Source organism: Gracilinanus agilis, chromosome 3 (assembly GCF_016433145.1).
Source record: "Gracilinanus agilis isolate LMUSP501 chromosome 3, AgileGrace, whole genome shotgun sequence".
Lineage (NCBI taxonomy): Eukaryota > Metazoa > Chordata > Mammalia > Didelphimorphia > Didelphidae > Gracilinanus > Gracilinanus agilis.
In genome coordinates, this window is record NC_058132.1 from 604179569 (window position 1) to 604201231 (window position 21663).

The 21663-nt window shown below is 33.3% G+C and overlaps 1 protein-coding gene across 2 annotated transcripts in view; it reads right to left on the reverse strand.

Moving 5' to 3' along the window:
• Positions 1-613: 613 nt before the first annotated feature.
• The window catches only part of PTH2R (parathyroid hormone 2 receptor), a 120640-nt gene continuing 99590 nt past the window's right edge, over positions 614-21663 (reverse strand). The window contains exons 10-13 of one of the 2 annotated variants that reach the window (XM_044667507.1): positions 10090-10184; positions 4528-4666; positions 3003-3044; positions 614-1009 (exon numbers count right to left, since the gene is read on the reverse strand). In XM_044667507.1, coding sequence (XP_044523442.1) covers positions 614-1009; positions 3003-3044; positions 4528-4666; positions 10090-10184 — 672 coding nt within the window. The remainder of the gene's footprint in view (positions 1010-3002; positions 3045-4527; positions 4667-10089; positions 10185-21663) is intronic. The other variant, XM_044667508.1, reaches the window with a different exon arrangement.

Here is a 21663-nt window from a genome sequence, read left to right on the forward strand (position 1 = left end):
TTCTTAGAAAGAAATAGTTTACCATTTTTTTTTGCTTACCCAAAGCTCAGCAAATTCATTTTATCATTTGCTCTTCATCTTCTTAGATCTTTGATCTTTGAAATTATTTTTCTATTCTCTTATAGCTCAGATGTTGTATAGCTTAGACGAGGAAAATGGTAAAAGCTTACTAAAGGGGGTACGGGAAGACACAATAGCTTTTTATTTTAAGGGGTAAAAATGAGCTCTGGCAGATTCCATTTGGTCTGCACTTTCTTAGTTTTAGACTGAGCTTGAAAAATCATATATTTTATGTGATCTTTTCCTTGCAGGGACTGAATCGATCTAATGACATCTTTTCATATCACAGTCATAGAAATCTACACACATGTTAAGTACATCCCACATTCTTACAAACTGAAGAGAATTTCATGTCAAAAATAATATTTTACTTAAAATTTTCACTTTGTGCCTTCATAGTAAATCCAATTCAAAATAGTGAGTAACTCTTAGGTTTAATATTTTACCATCAAACTGTCAGCAAATTTGACTCAAGGGGAAATTGCCACAATTTCTCCTCTTAAAATAAAACCAAGTAATGTAATTAATGCCAGGCAAATGTCAAGTATGTAGTTCAGACAGCATCTTCAGTTTCTCCTTTGTTTCCCTCAGGGTCTATGATAGTTGTAACTGGCTTCAGACACTCCTTCAGTGATATAGCATCCACTTGCTTCTCTTCATTTTCATTAGGTTCCTCATGGATCCATTGATGAAGGCAGTCCTGTTCTGAATTGCTCCTGACATAGCCTGGTAAATTAACATGACTTTCAGGCTGTTTGTTGACATTCCTAGAAACTTTGCCAGAGATCAGCACCAAGCGGGCACTTGCTACCATGTGAGACTGGCTGCTGGTACTATGAGTCATGTTGGTGAGGACAGAGCCATATCTGTAGTTGCCACATGGAGTTGTCCTTTTCCAGTCAACAGCCAGATTCCATCTGGTCCATGTCTTCTTGATTTCAGCTTGAACCTAAAGCAAAATAATTTTTTATTATATTTTAAAATAATAAATAAAAAATTGTAAACATTTTAAGAATATTTGACCACTTGAACGTTCTTTGCCAGAAGTTGGTATAGAGTCAAATAGAAATTGCTTATTGGTAGAGAAAAGAAAACACTTCCTGAACATAGGTTCAATGGAAAGAATTCACCAGTTAAATAATATATACTCAGTGCTCACTATGAGCAGCAGCTATCAAGGTAGTCTTTAGCTAGAATTATGAAAAATACTTCTCCCAGAATACAGCAAGAAGGGAGAAAAGGAGAAAGAAGGAATGTGTTGAAAATAGCAAACAATGAGAAATTGGTTTCTTTGGGTTAGAACTTATTCTCAGATTTCTGATTTTGTGTCATCATGATTGTTCTCCAGGCAAGGACAAATGTGGATTCTAGAAGAGGGAAACAGGGTACACCCCATTCTTAAAGTGCTCATGAAAACCAATGACATTTGAAATAACATTTGCCATGCTCTTTCCTCCCTCCAGGGTAAAAATGAAAAATGAGACAGCAAACTCACACATATACACATACATATATCTCAAAGGTATAAGACAAAAGCTCCTCCATAGATATTCAGTGAGATTCCATTCAAGACAGCACGAACTAGTCCATTTCTAAACCTTAACTGTGTCCAGAATAAACTGCTAATCAACATCAATGGGAGCCATAGTTATGCTTTTTTACATCATTATTTTTCTGGGGCTTATATCGGATTTATAATTGGCAATGTGAGAGAGTCTGTAGCTTACTGCAACCTAGATCATCAGTAATGGAATCGCCATAAAACATTTAGGTCATAATTTGCCACCAGTTTTTGTTACTTTCTAGGCAATTTTTAAACTATGTAAACTGGGCCCATCACCAGTTTGTATGAGAAACAGCTAACATGGTGATGGATTTTTGCTCATTAAAATACATGTTGGAATCCCTTGAGAACTTGCAATCTCAAATGGATGGGATATCATAAAATAAAATTCTGATACCTTTGGAGTTAATTTATCTAATATTTTCCTGGGGAGTTTCAAATCAATTTGGTGATTTGGTATTTTGGTATAATAAAATGGTAATTTGATATAATAAAAAATGAATTTGGTAAATTCATCAACTACTTTGCATCTCTTTAATGCATTCAGTATTATATTATATATTATACATTACATATATGTTATAATTCTCAGTGTATTTAAACATACCTACTAGATACCATAGGCAGTTACATGGTTCTGTGGATAGAGTACCTAGGTTTGAAGTCAGGAAGACTCATCTTCCTGAGTTCAAGTCCAGCCCCAGACAGTTACCAGCTGTGTCATGTCACCCTGGGCAAGTCACTTTACCCTATTTGCCTCAGTTTCCTCATCTATAAAATGAGCTGGAAAAGGAAATGACATACTGCTTCAGTATCTTTGTCAAGAAAATTCTAAATGGCATCATGAAAAGTTGGACACAGCTGAGTGACTGATCAACAACACCAAGAGGATAGGGTTCAAGTTACCTTTAGACAAGCACATTAATAAATGCTTGACTCATTTCCTCCGGTGCCAAGTACTGTGCTTTTGCATGAAGCAGATGCTTAATAATGCTTGCTGAGCCAAAATGTCATTGAATTGTAATGGAATTTGGGAAGTGTGATGATCCCACTATTGTTCAAACTTGGGATTGTAGGCTCACAGATGAGATTCAGAAGGGACTTTAGATGTCACACAGTCCAACTTTTTCATTTTAAAGATTAGGAAACTGAACCCCACAGAGGTTGAGATTTTCTGGGGATTAGATTGGTAATAAATGGCAGAGCCAGAATTTGAACCCAGGTCTTTTGACACGTAAATATCATGAAGGATTATCAGCATCTGAAAATCTTTGCTAATTTTCTCCTGTCACAAAATACTGGAGAAATTTAGTCACTTTTTTTTTCTGAGGTGGCTTGAATGGTGCTGTATTATTATTGAATGCTGTTTTGAACTTACTTCTCCATTGCAGTAACAGTAGATGATTGACACAAAGAAACCCTGTGGAGTAAAAAATCAAGAAGTTAGTGCACTTGAATATTCAAAGAAAGGAACAAATTATTACCCCTTTGATATAAGGATATAAAAATGATTCACAAAGTATTTTCTAGATCTTGTGCTCATGGACTTAAAGCTAAAAGGGACTTAAGAGTGTTTTTAAGAGTCCGATTTTCTCAAAGACCTAGAGAGTTTATAGAATAAATGTGAGTTGGAATTGAATTCAAATCATTTGACTCAAGATCTCTTTGCATTGTTCCACTCTTCCTTCTTAGAGGTATTTATTTTATCCTTAATGATCCTTAATGACCTGAATAAAAAAGACAAATGGTAGAACTATGATTTCATTTCTAAATTTATTTTCACTAGTCTCAGTTGTATCATGACTAAAGATCTGTATCTTTTTTGTAATTCTTAGCTACTTATAAAAGTTGGTAATGGCATTGAGAAGGGCCTAACAATCAGGTAGAATAATGAACCAGGGTCAGTATTGAGAGATTCAACAAACCCAACAGCAACATACCATAAAAGAAAAAATATAGAATTTAGTCAGAGACTTTGAGAAAGAATCCCAATTCTTCCACTTTTCAAGACATGTGAATTTGGTCAGGTCACTCATTTTGCCTTTCTAAGCCTGCCTTGCCATCTATAAAGTGGGAATGGTGATGCTATTTATTTTGAGAGGCAGGCCAGTCTAGTGGATAGGATACCTGGTTTCAAATCCTGCCTCTGACATCACTATCTCAGTGGCTCAGGCAACTCTAAGATTAAGATAGAGATTTTGGGGACAGCTTTGTTGTTCAGCGGATTGAGAGCAAGGCCCAGAGATTCCTGGTCCTGGGTTCAACTTGGACACCTCCTAGCTGTGTGATCCTGGGCAAATCACTTAAACCCCATTGCCTGGTACTTACTGCTTTTTTGTCTTGGAACCATTATACAGTATTGATTCTAAGACAGAAATTGAGGGTTTTGAAAAAAAGGGAGAATGTTGCTCAGTTGCATTTGAGAAGAGAGATTTACTGGTTTGAACCCTAACTCAACAATGACAGGAACCACAACAGCAAAATCTTGACCTGCTCACATATCTCTGCCTGAGAGCATTGCTATGGCAATCAAATCATATTCATCTATGTGAAAACGTTTTGATTTCTCTAGATAAAAGGAATTATTACACCTTTGTTGAATCTGAAAACCATGTCCAATAATCATATCAAATTAATTCTCCACCAAACAATTGTTATACAACCTGTATTTGAGTTTTCATTTGTGAGAAAAAGTTTTCAGAGTAGTGACTCTTAAGAGATCAAGGCCAGGTAAGCCATGAAATCTATAGCCTAGGAAGCAGAAGCATCCTACCCTTACATAGTTATTGGAGCCATATGCATTAGTCAAAGAGAAGCAGGAAAGGAAGAGAAATTGGTCAAATCTGGGGCAGAGGAGGGGAAAAGCAAAAACCAAACACTTATCACCTTTCTGTCCTTTGTACCTGAAAGGAGTTAAAGAAGAGTTCAAAGTGCATCCGGATCTCCCATCCTAATCCAGTGAAAGTGTGGGGCAGACACACAAATACAATGTAATGGACCCCAAAGACCAAGATCAGAACCAAAGTAGACTTTGCGAGTTTTCTGAAAGAGAATGACAAAATTTTTTTCTTATAATTAATTAGAATATCTTAATGAAAGCACAATCTGCAGAAGTAGTATATTAATTAACGAACCTAGGAGTTTCTTTTTGTCTATCAGCTTATCTTTCTTCCAACGGTCTATCATTCTCTCTCATTCTCCTTTTTATTTCAAATTGAAACATATATTATTATTTCAACTAATTCTAATCATTGACTTCTCCTTATTTCTATTTATTTATACTTTCAACTTAATTGAATCATTTCTTCCAAGCATAAGGAATACTGGTTAGAGTAAGAAGACTGAAATTTGAGCAAGTCATTTCAACTCTTTAACCCAGTTTCTTTATCTGCAAAATGGGCATAATGAGATCTCTGATCTTGAGCAAAATTCTTTGTTAAACCTATACCAATTTTAGTTACAATACTACTTCTCATACATATGAGTGCCTTTACACTGTCCTAAACAACTTTGATTTCTGAATTTAACACCATCAGCTACTACCACCTTATATAGAATAGGGTTAAGCTTCAAGCCAGGCATGGCCATTATAATTATCCAGCATTCATTTAAAATTATTTTTTCCATTTATATTTTGATTGTCATCATATATATTATTTTCCTGCTTATGCCACTTTGCATCAATTCTTATAAGTCTACTTCTATGAATTCCTCATAATTATTGTTTCTTATGGCACAACAACATTCTTTTGCATTCATGTAAAATAATTTAACTATCCTTGATAGGCATCTGTTTTGTTCCTGTTACCTTGCTATTTCAAAAAGTGCTGAGGCAACTAGACGGTTCAGTGGAAAGAGCACCACTGAACTTGGAGTTAGTAAGTTCAAATTTGTGCTTAAATAATTACTAGCTCTGTGACATTGGGCAAGTAGTTTAGCTTCTGTTTGCCTCAGTTTCCTCATCTGTAAAATGGGAATAATGATAACACCTCCCTTCCAGAGTTATTATTATGACAAAATGAAATTATACTTTAATGATCATGCTCATCATCATCATCAATAAGATATTTTTTTACTGTGTGTAGAACTCATGTATTTAGCATTCTTGGGTATGTGCCTTGCACTGGAATCTCAAAGTCAAAGTTTACCAACAACATTGTGACAGTATAATTCTAAATTACTTTCCATATTGTTGTTCTGATTCACACTTCTTCTGATTCTGTGCCTGAATTTCCACAGCTCCATACAGCATGAATAATACTTGTCATCTTTGTCAATTTCTGGTTATGGAGTGATACTTAAGTATTATTTTAATTTGATTCCCCCTCCTATTTTTTAACTTTTTGGAAAAGTATTATGATTGATAACTTCCAAGACTTTTGAGAACTATTTGCTCATATTCTTTGATCTCTTTTTTATTTGAGGGTATGGTTCTTGGTTTTATATATTTACTGGTGTTAGTTACCTACATATATTAGATATCAGACCATATCAGAAATATTTTATGTTTATTTAGGTTGTGCCAAAGTTTTTCAATTTCACGTAATCACATTTTTCTATTTATCTTCTGTCTTGTCTTTTCCTTGTCTGGTTAAGAATTCTACTCCTACCCCATATGTGAAAAGTATAAATTCTGGTTTTCTTCTAATTTTTTTCTTAATATTATAACAGGTAACATACAGGTTATGCATCCAGTTGGAACTTATAGTATATGGTGTAAGATGCTCATTTAAATCTAATTTCTATGAAATTGCTTTCTAGTTTTTACAGTAGTTCTTCTCAAATATGGAGTTTTTCACCAAGTCTTTTATATTTGGAAGTTTGAGAAACATTGGATTATTGAATGTTTCTGACATTAGTTTATTGTTTCTCTAATCTGCATTTATATTTTTTAAAACAGCATCAATTAGTTTTCATGATCACTAATTTAGAGCATAACTGCCATTCCCTGGCAATTCCACGCCCCCATCTCCATTTTTCCTTGTTCTTTCAAATTAATTTTACCATTTTTATACCCCTTTATGGTAGTTTGATTGGTCTAGTCTTATCAATTAGTTTATGTTTCATCATTACTTTTATTATATTGGGGCAACCCACTCATGATTATTTTTTATTTCTTTAAAGAGTTTTTTTTTAAATAATTATATTTGTACTTACCTTAGGGAATCCTTGTAGATTGACTACCAGATATTTCATATATTTTGTAGTTATCTTCAATGAGATGTCTATGTTTCCACCTGGATTTTGTTATTGTTTCATAGAAATGCTAAGCTTTTTGTAGTTGTATTTTATAACCTGTTACTTTACTGAACTTATCAATAGCTTTGATTAGTTTCTTGGTTGATTCTTCAGGGTTTTAGAAAAAATCTTGGTGTCATCAGCAAATAGGGATAGAATTATCTCTTCTTTACCTATGCCTTTTTTTTTCTCCTTTTAAAATTCTATTTAACATGTCTAAAAATATCTTATAGTGGAGATAGGTGAAAATGCAATTTTTACTATTGAATTTATTGGTGTTTCTCCAGTGCATGAATACTGGTTTTTATTTTAAATATATACTTTTATCATATTAAAATTAACTATATTTGCCTTTGAATTTTAGTAAGAGAAAATTTGTAAGACAATAAATTAGAAAAAGGTTTTAGGAAAGGGGATTTGGCACATTTGTTTTAAGCACTTATCACCTTCTGTTCTATATCCTACCTGATACACACACATTTAAAAGTTTTCCACTTGAAAAAGTTCCTTCTATGTTTATAATTTAAAAGGTTTTTAGCATAAGCATTTTTCCTTGTCAAAGGCTTTTCATGCATCTATTGATATCATATATTTTGGATTTTTTTATTTTTAATAAGATTATTTTAATTCTGTTCACAGTGTTCAATTATTTTTCCATTCTTCATATGAATCCCACTTGATCATAGTGTTTGCTTTTTTGACATATGATGTTTTCTTTCTTAGCTTGTTTGCAAAAAATGTTGAATTAAATCCATATTTACTAGCAATCTCCGTAATTTTTCTTATATATTCCCAGTTCCTTCATATTATCCTCTTCATATCCTTCTTTTATTTCTTGTAAATACATTTCTTCCTTTATTCAAAGTTCATCTTTAGAATTCTTTTATTCATAAGGACTCCCTAGAATAAATGTGAACACTATTGGATTTTCTTCATACTATTTGAAGTTCTTTTTTTTTGTCTCATCTTTGAGAAATTCTAAACTCTATGAAATCAGAGTCTTTGCTCTCTCTGTGAGATAAGACTGAATTGCTTCTTGTCTAGTGCCAGTCACTTTGTGGGCACTAAATATATCTTAACTGAATTAAATTCAGCAAAAGTGGAACCATATTAATTTTACTCTCAAGGACAGCTAGTGGGTTCAGTGGTTAGAGAACAGGGCCTAGAGATAGGAGATCCTGGGTTCAAATTTGACCCCAGAAACTTCCTAGATAATGTGACCCCGGGCAAGTCACTTAACCTCACTTTCCTAACCCTTACTATTCTTCTGCCTGGGAACTGTTACTTAGCATTGATTCTAAGACAGAAAGGGCTTAAAAAATGACTCTCAGTGCCATATAGTTTTGGTATATTGCATTCCATCACTCCAGGTTCTTAATCTGTGATCCATTGACTCCTAAAGGGTTTGTATATCACTTTTGGAGGTCAGAGAACTTGGATGGGAAAATTATACCTTTATTCTCACTTATTGCTAACAGAAATTTAGCTTCAAATTATGAATTAAAATCATTTTTGCCTTCACTTTGCATCATTTCCTATGTTTTATCATACTCCAAATTCCTCATAGTTATTTCTTACGGTAAAATATTATTCCATTACTTTCTTGTATCATGATTTGTTTAATAACATTTTTTTACTTATATCTAACTGAAATTTAGCCATCAAATGTGAATAAAAATATTTACAGAAAAGATCCAGAGTTACTTCTGGACTGCTAAAAGAGGCCCATGACCCAGAAAAGGTTAAAAACCTCTGTTCTAGGGTGAAATAGTAAGGCCCAATGAGGTATATTGTAAAAACTAGTCTTATTTCTAATTTTTCCCTCTTGATAAAATCAGTACTAAATGCAAAAATATTCTTAAAACTTCAACTTAGTTCTACATTTTATATGAATAATCTGAAAACTTTCAATCTCCAGAACAATTTTGTAAGGTGAAAAATTTGTCCCACATATCACAATTATTCTTTTCCCCTCTTTTCTAATGGATATCACTAAGGTAGAGCTTAGTAATCAAAATTTCCAATTCAATTTTGCATCTTACCCTATGTTGCTACAACACACAATACACATGATATTTACATTCAACATACCTGTGTGTAACATCATTATTATAGCTAAGCTTTTTAGAAAGTCATAGCTTCCAATAAAAAGGAATTAATATTTATAAAATAAATAAAGAAAATACTCATAGAGAAGGACCTGGAAAAATCACAAAATGGAAGAAGAAACTAAAATTATTGTGATCCTCTTGATAAGGTAAATAAACATATTCTTCAAATAAAAACTCAGAGGAAGAGGATGTTATTTTTTAAAACCAGAATAATTCAATATTCAGAATAGTAGAAATTTTAAGATTATTTTTCCATGAAAGTTTGAGTTTTAAATTTATCTTGTTCTTCTAGAGTTGAAGATTCTATCTAATCTCCTCTTAATTTGCCAAATGGATGATTAAATATAATTTTTTAAAAATGTAATTTTGTTTTATGGAATCCTCTATTTTCAGCATATCAGGGTCAGAATACCTGAGTTAATTTATTCCACTTAAAAGTCAATTTAAAAAAATTTTAATATTTATTATTTTTTATTTATTTATTTTTTATTATTATTACTGATATTTAATTACAATTTGACAAGGGAAATCAGCTCAGGAAGGATAGTAAGTTCTCAAGAATGAAACTGTGAAAACACAAAGAGAAGTAATGCTGATGAAGAAGTGAAAGGGTTTAAGGAAAAACTGCGGAACTATTGCAAAGCAGAATATGCTACTTTAGGAAACAGTTGGGATCCTCCACTTAAATGAAGGAAGAAGAACTATACATTGTAGTGGAGATTTTTGTTCAAGGATTATAGGTGACTATCGACAACTCTTCCAACTCTAAGATTCAGACTACCAAAGCAAACCCATTTTCTTGATCTTTTGAGGGGGGAAATGCTCATTCTTTTTGCAGTCAGGAAAATACATTATTTGTTCAAAGTAGGCCAGATTAAAACAATTTAAGAAGAAATAAAACTCATGCTATGTTATGCACCCAAAATATCTGCATGTGTAAACATGGATTATAGTTTTCCAGACCTTTCCAATCAGCTATACCAATGAAACAAAGGAAACAAAGACAAGTTAACAAGCCAGACATTTCTCATGAATGTTTGTTTCTTTGATTTCTTATTTTTTCTTACACACAGACACATCTCTTCATTCTTTGATGGATCCTTGTCCCAGGGTTACCTGTATTGTTTTCTTGTGTCATACCCAACAGCATTGGTCTCCCAAATTTTAGTGGCCAGGACCCTCACGGTGTTGAGGAACAAAATGAAGTTCAGCTGAAAAATGAAGTATGAGAAAGAAAAAAATCAGCTGTGTTTCATTTTGTTTTGTATAAATAAACATGAGCCTTCTTTCTGGTAATATATCCCAATGCTTGATTTTGAAGATCACTCATTCTCTTGCCAGTTGGATAAAATATCTTAGAAGTATCCAGGCAATCTATTTACACTCGCAATCTAAATGCTGTGACTTAGCACATGTAATGTCACCTTAAACATTGTATTGGATGATAAATAACATTCAAAAAAGATTAAAAATGAGAACATAAGAAACAGGAGATATCTGTTTTATTTAAATATTAATATTGAATTTATTTCTAACAGATCACAAGTGCTCATAGGAGATCATTTAAATGCAATAAGTCAAGGAATTTTACAGGCAAGTATTTTTAAATGAACACTGCCCTAGGGCAAAGAAATCACAAATCAGTTTATTATTTATTATTATTAAATCACAAATCTAGTCATTGTGCTCGGCACGAGGGATACCAAGAAAAATAAGAAAACACTCTCTCCTCAAGGAGCTACTGGAGAAAAGAATATGTGCACAGTCAAATAAATATAAATTTTATATATATATCCATAACAAGGATACAGCTAGATTCTCTTTCTCTTTTTAAAACGAGGAGATATAGCTATATTCATTTAGAAATCCTGTCTATTTCATGGTGATGAGGGCTATAGTTTCATGTATTTTACATTTACAAAATGTTGTCTAGCTGGTCCAGAAACATTCTTTCCTTCTCCCTGTCCCCCAGCCTGACATTTCAGAGGTCCAAAATGAGGGAAGAGCAGGGAATATTAGAAAGAGTCAAGTCAAAACAACTTATATTTGAATATTGCCTTTGATAGTTCTTAAGCAAGTAACTACAGGTCAGTCATTTTACCTCTGAGCTTCAGTTTATCAGTAAAATGGGCATGACAATAATTATATTTTCCATTTCACTTATTATGATGATTGAATGACATGTAAATTAAAGTAACATGATAAAATATTTTGAAAATTTCAAAATGCCATCTAAATAAATTCCACATGTTATTAATTAATATTTTATGTCAATGCTCAGGGGAGAATTGTGTGAAGGCTTTAAAAATTTTATGTGGTCAATGTATTTTCTTATTTTTTATTTGTTTCTTTTGTTTGTTTATTTGTTTATTTCTTATATATTTCCCTCTGACTAGTTATAGGAATTGCTTCCTTAAAGTCTCTTTTTTATGACTTAATCTTTTGTATTCAGGTTGTTGTATATTTTGTAAGATGTTGGTCTAAACACACCATCTCTGGTAAAATGGTTTCCAAATTTTTTCCAATAATTCTGATGAAATATGGAATTCTTTCCTCAAGTAACTTATGTTTGGCAGTTTACCAAACACTGAGCTATTTAAAATTAATTTTTGGTTCTTAGATATGTAATCCATTGGAATAATCTACTTTTCTAGTATTAAATCTGTCAAAAGTGAAAGATGGTGAAAGTGAAGCGAATGAAGTGAAATGGAATGGAAAGTAAAAGAACAGTGAACTTTTTAGTGCTAGATCTGGGCTCTGAACCTTGCCCTTCCTTTCTTCTTTCTTTCAAACCCCAGAAATAGTACTACATTCCATAACTAGCAAATTAAAAAATGTGCTTCTTAAAGTTCTTCTCTCATCTCACCTGCAAGAATCCCATGGGTTTTGTTACAAATTCTCTTATGTGGAAAAAAAGTCAGAACTTGCCTGAACAATGCGAAACTGCCCATTTCTTAGTGAATTCTAAATGTGTGGCAGTCTCCTGGGGATTTGGCTATGCGGTTATCACAAATGAAATATTTTTCTTAATGTAATTCTAGACATGAGGTGATTTTCAGGCCATTTAAAATACCATGATTTTATTACTTAAAGGATGAATTAAATCTTAGGAACACAACAAATTATCTGTGGAATAAGGGGACCACATTTTTAGCTCATATGCTACTGGGCTAGGCCACCACTGTGACTTTGAACTTCAGGGCCATATTTGTCTATAATTATTTATCTTTAAAAGTAAAAGTTTCATTGTCTTGTGCCATTTTAAAGTCCTATAAAGGTACAATCATATATAAGCACATTTTATGATTAAGCTTTCAAGATTGTTAACTAAATGCTGTGATTGATCATCAGAGTGATTTGGTACTAGAGAGGTAGATTAGTACTAGGATTCTATGCCTAAGGAGCAAAAATAATTTTTAAAAGATGACTCAATGTTTGGAAAACCCCAAAACATAAATTATTTGAAGAAAGGATTCTATATTTGACAAAATTTGCTGGAAAAATCAGACACTATTATGCCAGAAAGTAGGTGTTTAGACCAGCATCATACAAAATACAAATAATCTTAATGTGAATACAAAAATTTACATCATAAAAAGAACCTTTAACCAGGTAACTCTGGTAAATATAGTCAGGGAGATAATTTTTAACCAAACATGGGATTTATGTGATCAAAAAAATTAATTACATGAAATTTAAATGTATTCATGCAACTGAATGCTACAGATAGAATAAATAAAACTGTAAAGAAGGGAAAATATTCACAACAATCATGATTAATACATTTGATATCCAAGATGTATAAGGAAATGACAAAAATATATGAAACCAATAGATTAGTAGTACATGATATAAATAGCTAAAAAATATAATGTCTTTTGCTGTTACATCACATTTCTTTATTTAAAAATATAGCCTTCCAATTTCTCCTACTCAGCCATAATTTGTGAGAAAATGACTCATTTTTAGCACTATATGCACTATTCTATACCCATAGTTTCCCACTTCTGTAATAAAGAGGATGAGGAATATTTTCTCCATTTTTATGGCCAAGTTTGATCATTTTAATATCACAATGATCAATTTCATTTTTGTTATTTCCACTTACATTGCTGTAGTAATTAAGTGGAGAAAGCTAGGTGGCTCAGTAGATAGAATACTGGGTCTGGAGTCAGGAAGACCTGAGTTCAAATTAGGCTTTAGACTTTTACCAGTTGGGTGATTTTGGGCATGTCCCTTAACCTCTGTTTGCCTTAATCTTCTAGAGAAAGAAATGGAAAACCATTCCACTATTTTTCATAAGAAAAATCTCATGGACCTTATTAGCGTTCTATTGTCCATAGTATCGCGAAGAGTTGTATTTGATGAAACTAGTAATTTCTTGTTCTTGCTTCATTATTCATTAGTTCCTATAAGTTTTTCTATACTTCTCTGAATATTTCATATTTATCATTTAGTCATGGTAAAATATCATTCATTTGCTATTATTGAATTGTTTCAGTCATGTCTGACTTTTTGTAACCCAATTTTGATCTTTTCCTGGCAAAGATAATGGAATGATTTGATATTTCCTACTTTACTTCATTTTATAGATGATGAACTGAGACAAGCAATATTAAGTGATTTGTCCTGGATCCCACAACTAGTAAGTCTCCGTGGCCATATTTGAACCCATGAAGATGAATCTTCCTGATTCCAAGTCCACTGCTTTATCTACAATGTCATCTAAGTTACATCCAGCCATGTGCCATTATTTGTTTAGCCATTCTCCAAGTAACCTTAATCTGGAGATGCCTCTACCTTGTGCCTTTCTCTTTTCAATTGATGAGTGCCTGGTCCATACTACCATTTCATGACATGTCTAAGCTGTGCTTTCTTCACTCCAAGATCCACTCATTGTGAGCCAATACTCTTCCCATCATTTTTCCCATCCCATCCTCATTTTCTCAATTCATTTTGTGTGTTGTCTTTTGCTTTTAGACTATAAACACCTTGATGCTAGGGACGTTTCCCTCTGTCTTGTTGTTGTGTTGTCTTTTTATCTTTCAGTGCATAAAATAGTGCCGGGTACATAAAAATCCATTTAAATAGTTTTCTATATCCAATGGACATCATTTTTTTTTGGAGGGGGGGGGTTGAGGAGTTCTAGTTTTCTGTTCTCACAAGAAAGTACTCCTATTAGTATTTTTATGTATATATGGGACCTTTTTATCTGTCTGACTTTCCCAGGGAAAGCATAGTGGAATCTTTGGACCAAATGCTATGAATATTGTAATTGCTAATGTAATATCACATTCCAAGTCTTCTGTATCTTTGTAGTAGAGGTTGCGATATCTTGTGTGTGACCCTGACTTGGTTTCTTGATTCTTTAATTCTTTTTTCCCCTTACTGCTTGTATTGATTTTTCTTTAACCAAGAAGCTATTGATTTTTACTCTGAGGCTTTTGGATGTTTTAGTTTTAGGGTTACTTTCATGAAGTGACTAGTGGATTCTATTTCATTTTGCTCTTTGGTTCTAAGAAATCTAGACATGCTTTCAATAAATATTATGTCTAGGTTTTCATGGAAGTCCAATGATTAAAAAAAACCCTTACCTTCTATCTTAGAATCAATGCTATGTATTGGTTTTAAGGTACAAGAGTGGTAGAGGTTAAGCAGCGTAGTTAAATGACTTGTTCAGAGTCACAGAGCAAGAAAGTGTATGTGTACAGATTTAACCCAATGTTTCTTAAATTATTTCTCCTTGATCTCTTTGCCAAATCAACTGTTTTTATGTGAGAAACCTTACATTTTCTTCTGTTATTTTGTCTTTTGACTTTATTTAATATTTCTTGTTAATTTATGGAGTCAACTTTCATTTGGTTCATTCCAAGTTTCTTTTTTGTGTCCTTTTTAAAATTTTTCTCTCAATTTTTTGTTATGTACTTATTAACCACCACCATTAACAAAAACATTTACATAAACAAATGCATAAAAATTATGTGTCAAATCACAAACTCCATATTGTATACAATTTGTTTAAAATATATAAATTATATATGTGTGCTAATATAGATATCATCTCCTTTTGAGTTCTCTTTGGATTTATTTTACTTTGATAGTTTTTCTTTTGCTTTTGTGACTTACTTTTTTTTTAACCCTTGTACTTCGGTGTATTGTCTCATAGGTGGAAGATTGGTAAGGGTGGGCAATGGGGGTCAAGTGACTTGCCCAGGGTCACACAGCTGGGAAGTGGCTGATGCTGGGATTGAACCTAGGACCTCCTGTCTCTAGGCCTGACTCTCACTCCACTGAGCTACCCAGCTGCCCCTTGTGACTTACTTTTAAAATGTAATCATTGTATATATTATTCTTATTCTCATTTCATCTCTTTATGTATTTCCTTTATTTTCTTTATATTACCAATAGTAATTTCTAATAATATAAAGAAATCTATTATATTCAAATATCACAATCTATTCAGACATCTCTCCTAATCTGTACATTTGTGTTATTTCCAGTTATTTTGTCATTACAAACAAAACTTCCAGGAATGTTCATATACACACAGCTTTTTACTCTCTTAATAATGCCATTAGAGCCAAATCTTAGTTAATAGGATCCCTAAGTCAATGAGCGTGAACAGCTTTACAATTCTTAATGTATATTTCCATCTTGTTTTCTAAAAAAACAATTAGGAGCTACTCTAGCAATGCAATATTAGGCCTGTTTTTCCTTGTTCCTATCAGCATTTAATTTGTTCAACTTATTGATCTGGTTCTCAGATAACATACATTACCAGGGCCATATTTAACAAAATTGGTCCTTATGCAGCAGACACAATCTCTAGCCAAGACCATACTCTTTCCAAAACCAATGGGAACTTTTGTTCCAATGCTGCAACCCAGTAATGCATAATTACCTCCATAGAATGATGAGAGTTAAAGTAAGACTTTTCCAGAATATTTATGCTCTCTAAGTCACTGTTGTCCCATCAGAAGCTGTTTGGATTATGTGTATGCTCAGGCTTAAATCTACTATTAGCCTTGAGCAAGCATCCGGGGCCTCTCTGCTTAACTTATCTAAGATTCTATTCATCTCCTTAACTTCTTATTTATGTTTTTGTTAGATTTATCTAGTTCTGAGAAGGAAAAATTAGTGTCTAGTTATTATTATTATTTGTTGTCTATTTCCATCTGCATCTCAGTTTTTCTAGCCCCTCATCTTCTTTTTATGTGTCTCTCATTTTCAGTGTCCTTCTTGTAAAAAAACCCAATATTTCTCCAATTCATACCCTTTCCCCAAAGTCTTCCCTTATCTTCTCTCTTTGCCCTCCTAGTTCCAAATTGGCCTGTCTTTTTGTCCCTTCCCCCTTACATTTTAATCCTTATTCCATCTACCTTTTCAAAGATCCTTTCCTTATCCCCACAGCTCTTCCCACTTATTTCTCAATTCTAAAAATCCCCTATCTTGTCCTGAGTCCCTCACTTATCCTCTTACCTTACCTCACTATCTCTTGATATGTTTTCCACTCTAGGTACCCCTCCTTTTCCCCATATACTTATTCCCTTACCCTCCTTTCTTTAACCCTCCCTTTTTCCCTCAGTCTCCAAAGAGGCCTCCCAGTCCTTCTCTTATCCCATCCCCTTCTATCCTGTTTCTCTGTACATTAAGAATATTTTTTACCCTTATAACTGTGTCTGTTGTTTTCTCTTTATCCCTGGACTGATGAGAGTAGGGTTCCAGTACCACTAGTCCTCCCCTTCTTCATGGCAGTTCCTCCATGCATTTCTGTTCCATTAGAGATAGACATTCCACCTTACCTCCTCTTCATCTTTTCTACTACCATTTTGGCTTATTCCATTACTTACATGAACCTTGAATCTTCCATCTACACATGCTCCTTCAAAATGGCCAGGCAATGATGGCATTCCCAGATGTCATAGATTACATTTTCCCACACTTTAACCTTTTAGGCTCTTATGATTAGTCTTTCATTCCCTTTGAATACTTTTTTATAGATCAAATTTTCTGCTGAGTTCTGAGTTTTTCCATAAGAATAATTGAAACTCCTTTAGTTAATTAAATATACATTTTTTTACCTTCTGTTATTATGATCATATTTGCTGGATGTTATTCTTGGTTGTAAACTGAGTTCTTTTGCTTTATGAAATGGGTTCCATGTCTGGTGTTCTTGTTGTGGCCACTAAATCTTCTGTTAGTTTGACTGTAGCTCTACAGGATTATTTTTTTTTCTTTTTGCTTATAGTATTTTCTCCTTAACCTGGAAATTATAGAACTTAGCAATGATGTTTCTGTACATTTTCATCTTTAAGTCTCTTTGAGGTAATGGTTGATGGATTCTTTCAACTTCTATTTTACTTTTTGATTGTAGAATTTCTGGGCACTTTTCTTCTATGATTTCTTGAAGTATGGCATATAAAATTCTTTTTAAAATCATAACTTTTCAGGAATCCAACTATTTTTATGTTATTTCTCCTTGATTTATTTTCCATGTAAGTTGCTTTTGTGATGAGATGTTTCATATTCTCTTCTTTTATTTTATTCTTTTGATTTTGATTTATTATTTCTTGTTGTGGGAAATTATTAGATTCTCCTTGTCCAATTCTGGTTTTTCATACATTACTTTTTTCCATTTGTTTCTGGATCTTTTTTCTATTTGGGTGATCTTCCATAACTTTTTTGATTTTATTTCATTGTTCTTATTTTTTCCTATTTTTTCCTTAACCTCTCTCATTTGGTTTTTGAAGTCTTTTTTTAAAGCTTAAAAAATTCTTTTGAAAGTTGTGGCCATTTCTTGCATTTCTTTGCTGTTTTTGAAGTAGATGTTTTTACTTCACTGTCCCCTTAGTTTGCATCATGGTGTTCTGTCCTCATAATAGCTGTCAGTATCTCAGTTCTTTCTCCTTTGCTTGCTTGCCTTTATTCATTTATTAAAAAATGCATTGGCCAGGCCAATAGATTAAATTATTGGATTTTTGCTAGAGTCCTGGGGTTCCTAGTGTGTTGGGACATGTTGCCTCAGGTTTCAGCATTGTGTGTATGTTTGTTTTTTTATAGATCCTATTTAATCATTCTAGTCTTCATAGTCCAGAATTGGATGTCCTCCTGGCCCCTCACTCAAACTCCAGTCTGTGATTGACCTAAGGTGCTCCAACCTGAGACTTTGGGCAGTTTTGCTACTGCAATTCCAAACAGATAGTCCGCTTCACCCTGTGGCAGCATCCAGTGTATGCATTGGTATGCAGGAAGCTAGGGGAGGCAAAAGCTTTCCTCCCTAGTTATCTCAAATCACAAAATAGTTAGGAAGCTCCACAGGTTCAAAGATACAGAACTAGTTATCTTTTAAATAGTTAAGAAAATGACAGCTAAATAATCATCTTGACTTCATTCAGGATTAAGTGATTTGGCCAGAGACACAAAGCTAGTAAGTATCTGAGACCAAATTAGAACTCAGGAAGATGAGTCTTCCGGATTCTAGGTTTGGCTTTCTGTCCTCTGAACCACCTACCTGAATTGACTCATTAATTTCTATTATTTATTCTTGGTAATAGATGTTGAATATTATTTTAAATTTACATTTACATTTTTCATTTGATTTCCTCTTTCCTATGATCATCTCTATGGAAACTGCATGTTTAATGTGGAATGCGTATAGCTTCTGAGAAAATATCTGCACATAACTAAATAAAACAAAGCATCAGTGAATCTGTCCATATTTATTCTGATTGTGATTCTGTTTATTTTCTATGATTCAATGAAATAAAAATTCTTATCACTACATATTTGGGTTTTCCTGAAACATTTTCATAGAGAACTATCATGTTTTATAATTATATCCTCCCAGACAAGTGGACTTATACAAGAGAGATGGTTATGACCATCATATCAATTAAATCCATCCTATTTGCTTAATTACACTGACTAAAGCTACCAACAGACACTCTATTGTTCATCTTTTTCTAGCCACAGTAGATGATCACGGATGAGCCATGTAATGAATTCTCACTACCTCTCTCTATCATCTTCCACTCAGTGTTTAAGTAGGATCCTTTTTACTCTCACTTTCTTTTCGCTCCTGATCCCCTCCTGATATTCCTGAACCAGAAGTGGTACCTGTTATTACTAAAGATCAGTGATGAAAAGTCATATTACATCAAAAATACCACTTTAGAAAATGCCATTTTTTGGATTTTTTTTACCATATTGCAATATATTTGTTTGGTATGATGCATGCTAAACAAAACACAGCTTACCCTTTGGAAATCCAGCAGGAGGAGAGTTAAAGACCCTTAGCTATATGATATTAATTTAAGTTTAGAAGTTTTCATTCTAGCTTAGTCTATGATCTGCTAGGCAGAATTAAGAGAAAGTAAATTACTTTTCTGTGCCTCAGTTTTCTCAGCAACAGTAACAATTGAAATAAAATCTACCTCACAGAATTAAAAACACTCCATTATATGATCCTCAAACCTGTAGAATATAGAACATGTTATACTAATTAATGTTCTTATCAAAATAATTGTGTGGAATTTAAGGTTTCAGAGGATCTCTGCTCTCATTCTCCAGTGGTACAGACTGAGGCTCACTGGCACATATTTAACCCTGTGTGACCTTTGTACATAGTTTCCCACAAAACCTCCAGAGATTCCACTTTTAAATGTCTTAGAAAACTTCCTCTAGGAATTTTTACATTCAGTGGGAATGTAGCACTCTTGCTAGCCCTCTTTTTTTTCACTTTTTATAGCCTCTTTCAATGTGATCTTATCAGCTCCTTGTATTTAATTATCATATATTGGCGGATGATTTCCAAATCTATGAATATATTTCTAGTCTATACCCAAATTCAGTCCTGTATCAACAGTTGCCTAATGAACGTGTTCATCTAGGTGACCTGTAGGCATCTCAAACTGAAAATATCCAGAATAGAACAAACTAACTTTTATACTAATCTTCCTCCTCCTTCAAAATTACAAATTCCTGCTAAGTACCTCCATCTCTCCAATCATTCACTGCTATTTTCACTTTGTGACAAATTTCATTTATTCCTTTTACATCTCGTCAGTTGCCAGATTCTATTTCCAAAACCTGTCATGTCTCCTCCTTTTCTCTTCTCTGATTGTTATCATCTTAATTCAGAGCCCTGTTACCTTTAGCCTGGACTATTTCAATATCCTCCTAATTCATCCTCCGGCTTCTAGTTTCTCATCTTTCCAATACATGTTCCACACAGCTACTAAAACAATCTTCTCAAACCAAAGATTTTATCATGACACTTGTGCTAAATTTTTTTCAGCAGCTCCTATCCTTTTTTAGATTCAAATAAAAGCTCTTCAGTAAAGCATTTAAAGACCTTCATAATCTGACTACAATTTACTTTCCAAGATAATTCTCATGACATCCCTTCATATACTGTACATCCCAGGAAAAATGACCATTTTGCTATTGTTTGAACTCAGCATTCAATTCCCTACCTTTTTCCTTTGCATTGTTCCCCTACTTGAAAAGCACTTCCTTCTAACTTCCAACTCTTAGAATATTTGCATTTTTTCCAGGCTCAGCTCAGGTACAACTTTTTATGTGAGGCTCTTCCTAGTTTTGTCTCTCTCCAACCTAGTTATTAATACTTCTTTTTTTGAATCAATAATGATTGATTTTATTTATTAAAAAGGACACTTATTAAACACTAACTCTATGTTGGACACTATGCAATTACCTTGTATTTACCAACTTGACCCCAGTTTTAAAAAAATTATGCTGGAGGGGTATAGGCTCCATCAGTTTTCAACATATTGCAAAGTCTTCAAGTATGGCCCCAGTAATAGATTATGCCTGCCTTAGAAGTGCTAGTCTAAGTGCAGAGAGAGATATAAGTAGGCTGACCATATGGTGATGAATTCTTTGGCCATTGAAAACAGGGCAACAAAGAAAAAAAATAGTCTTTTATCATATGTATTCTCCTGTGCTTGCAATGGTAGAATAATAGAAAAGAAATTACTAGAATAAAATCTGCACTGGATGAAAAAGATTGGTTGAGATCTGAACTATTAGTGGAATACCCATATCCATGGGATTACATATCAATTAAAATATTAAAACACTTATAAGTTTACATGTTATATTCACTGGAAGAGTGCAAGTTCCCTAAAAGAAAGTCTGCCTTTCCCTTTTCTGTTTCTATTTCTAGAGGTTCTAGGGAACCAGTGGAGTTTATTGAATAGAGAGAATCACAAAGACCTGATCTTTATGAATACACTTTGGCAGATGAGTGGAGAAAGAATTAGTGAAGGGGAGAGAGTAGGTAGACCAGTTGGGAGACTATTGCAATGGTCCAGACAGTTCTAGGACCTGGATTAGTTTGATGACCATGTGAGTGAAGAGGTGAACATGACAGAATCAAAAGGGAATGGTCATGTATACCAAGAAATTTGTAAACTTTAAAGTTCTACATAAATGGCCATTATTATGAAATCAAAACAGTTTAACTCTAGCTGGAGATCTGTCAGCTCACGTTGATTCTACATTCCAGTTAGAGGGATCTAATTAGGTTGCCAAGTCATACACTGGTGATAATTGATCACACATGCCTAGTCTATGAGTTTTAATTTGGCAGAACGAAATTTTGTTGGTCTCCTACTTCGCTGGCTTTTTTTCCTTCTTTTTTTAAAATATCATTTCTATTTTGGATTA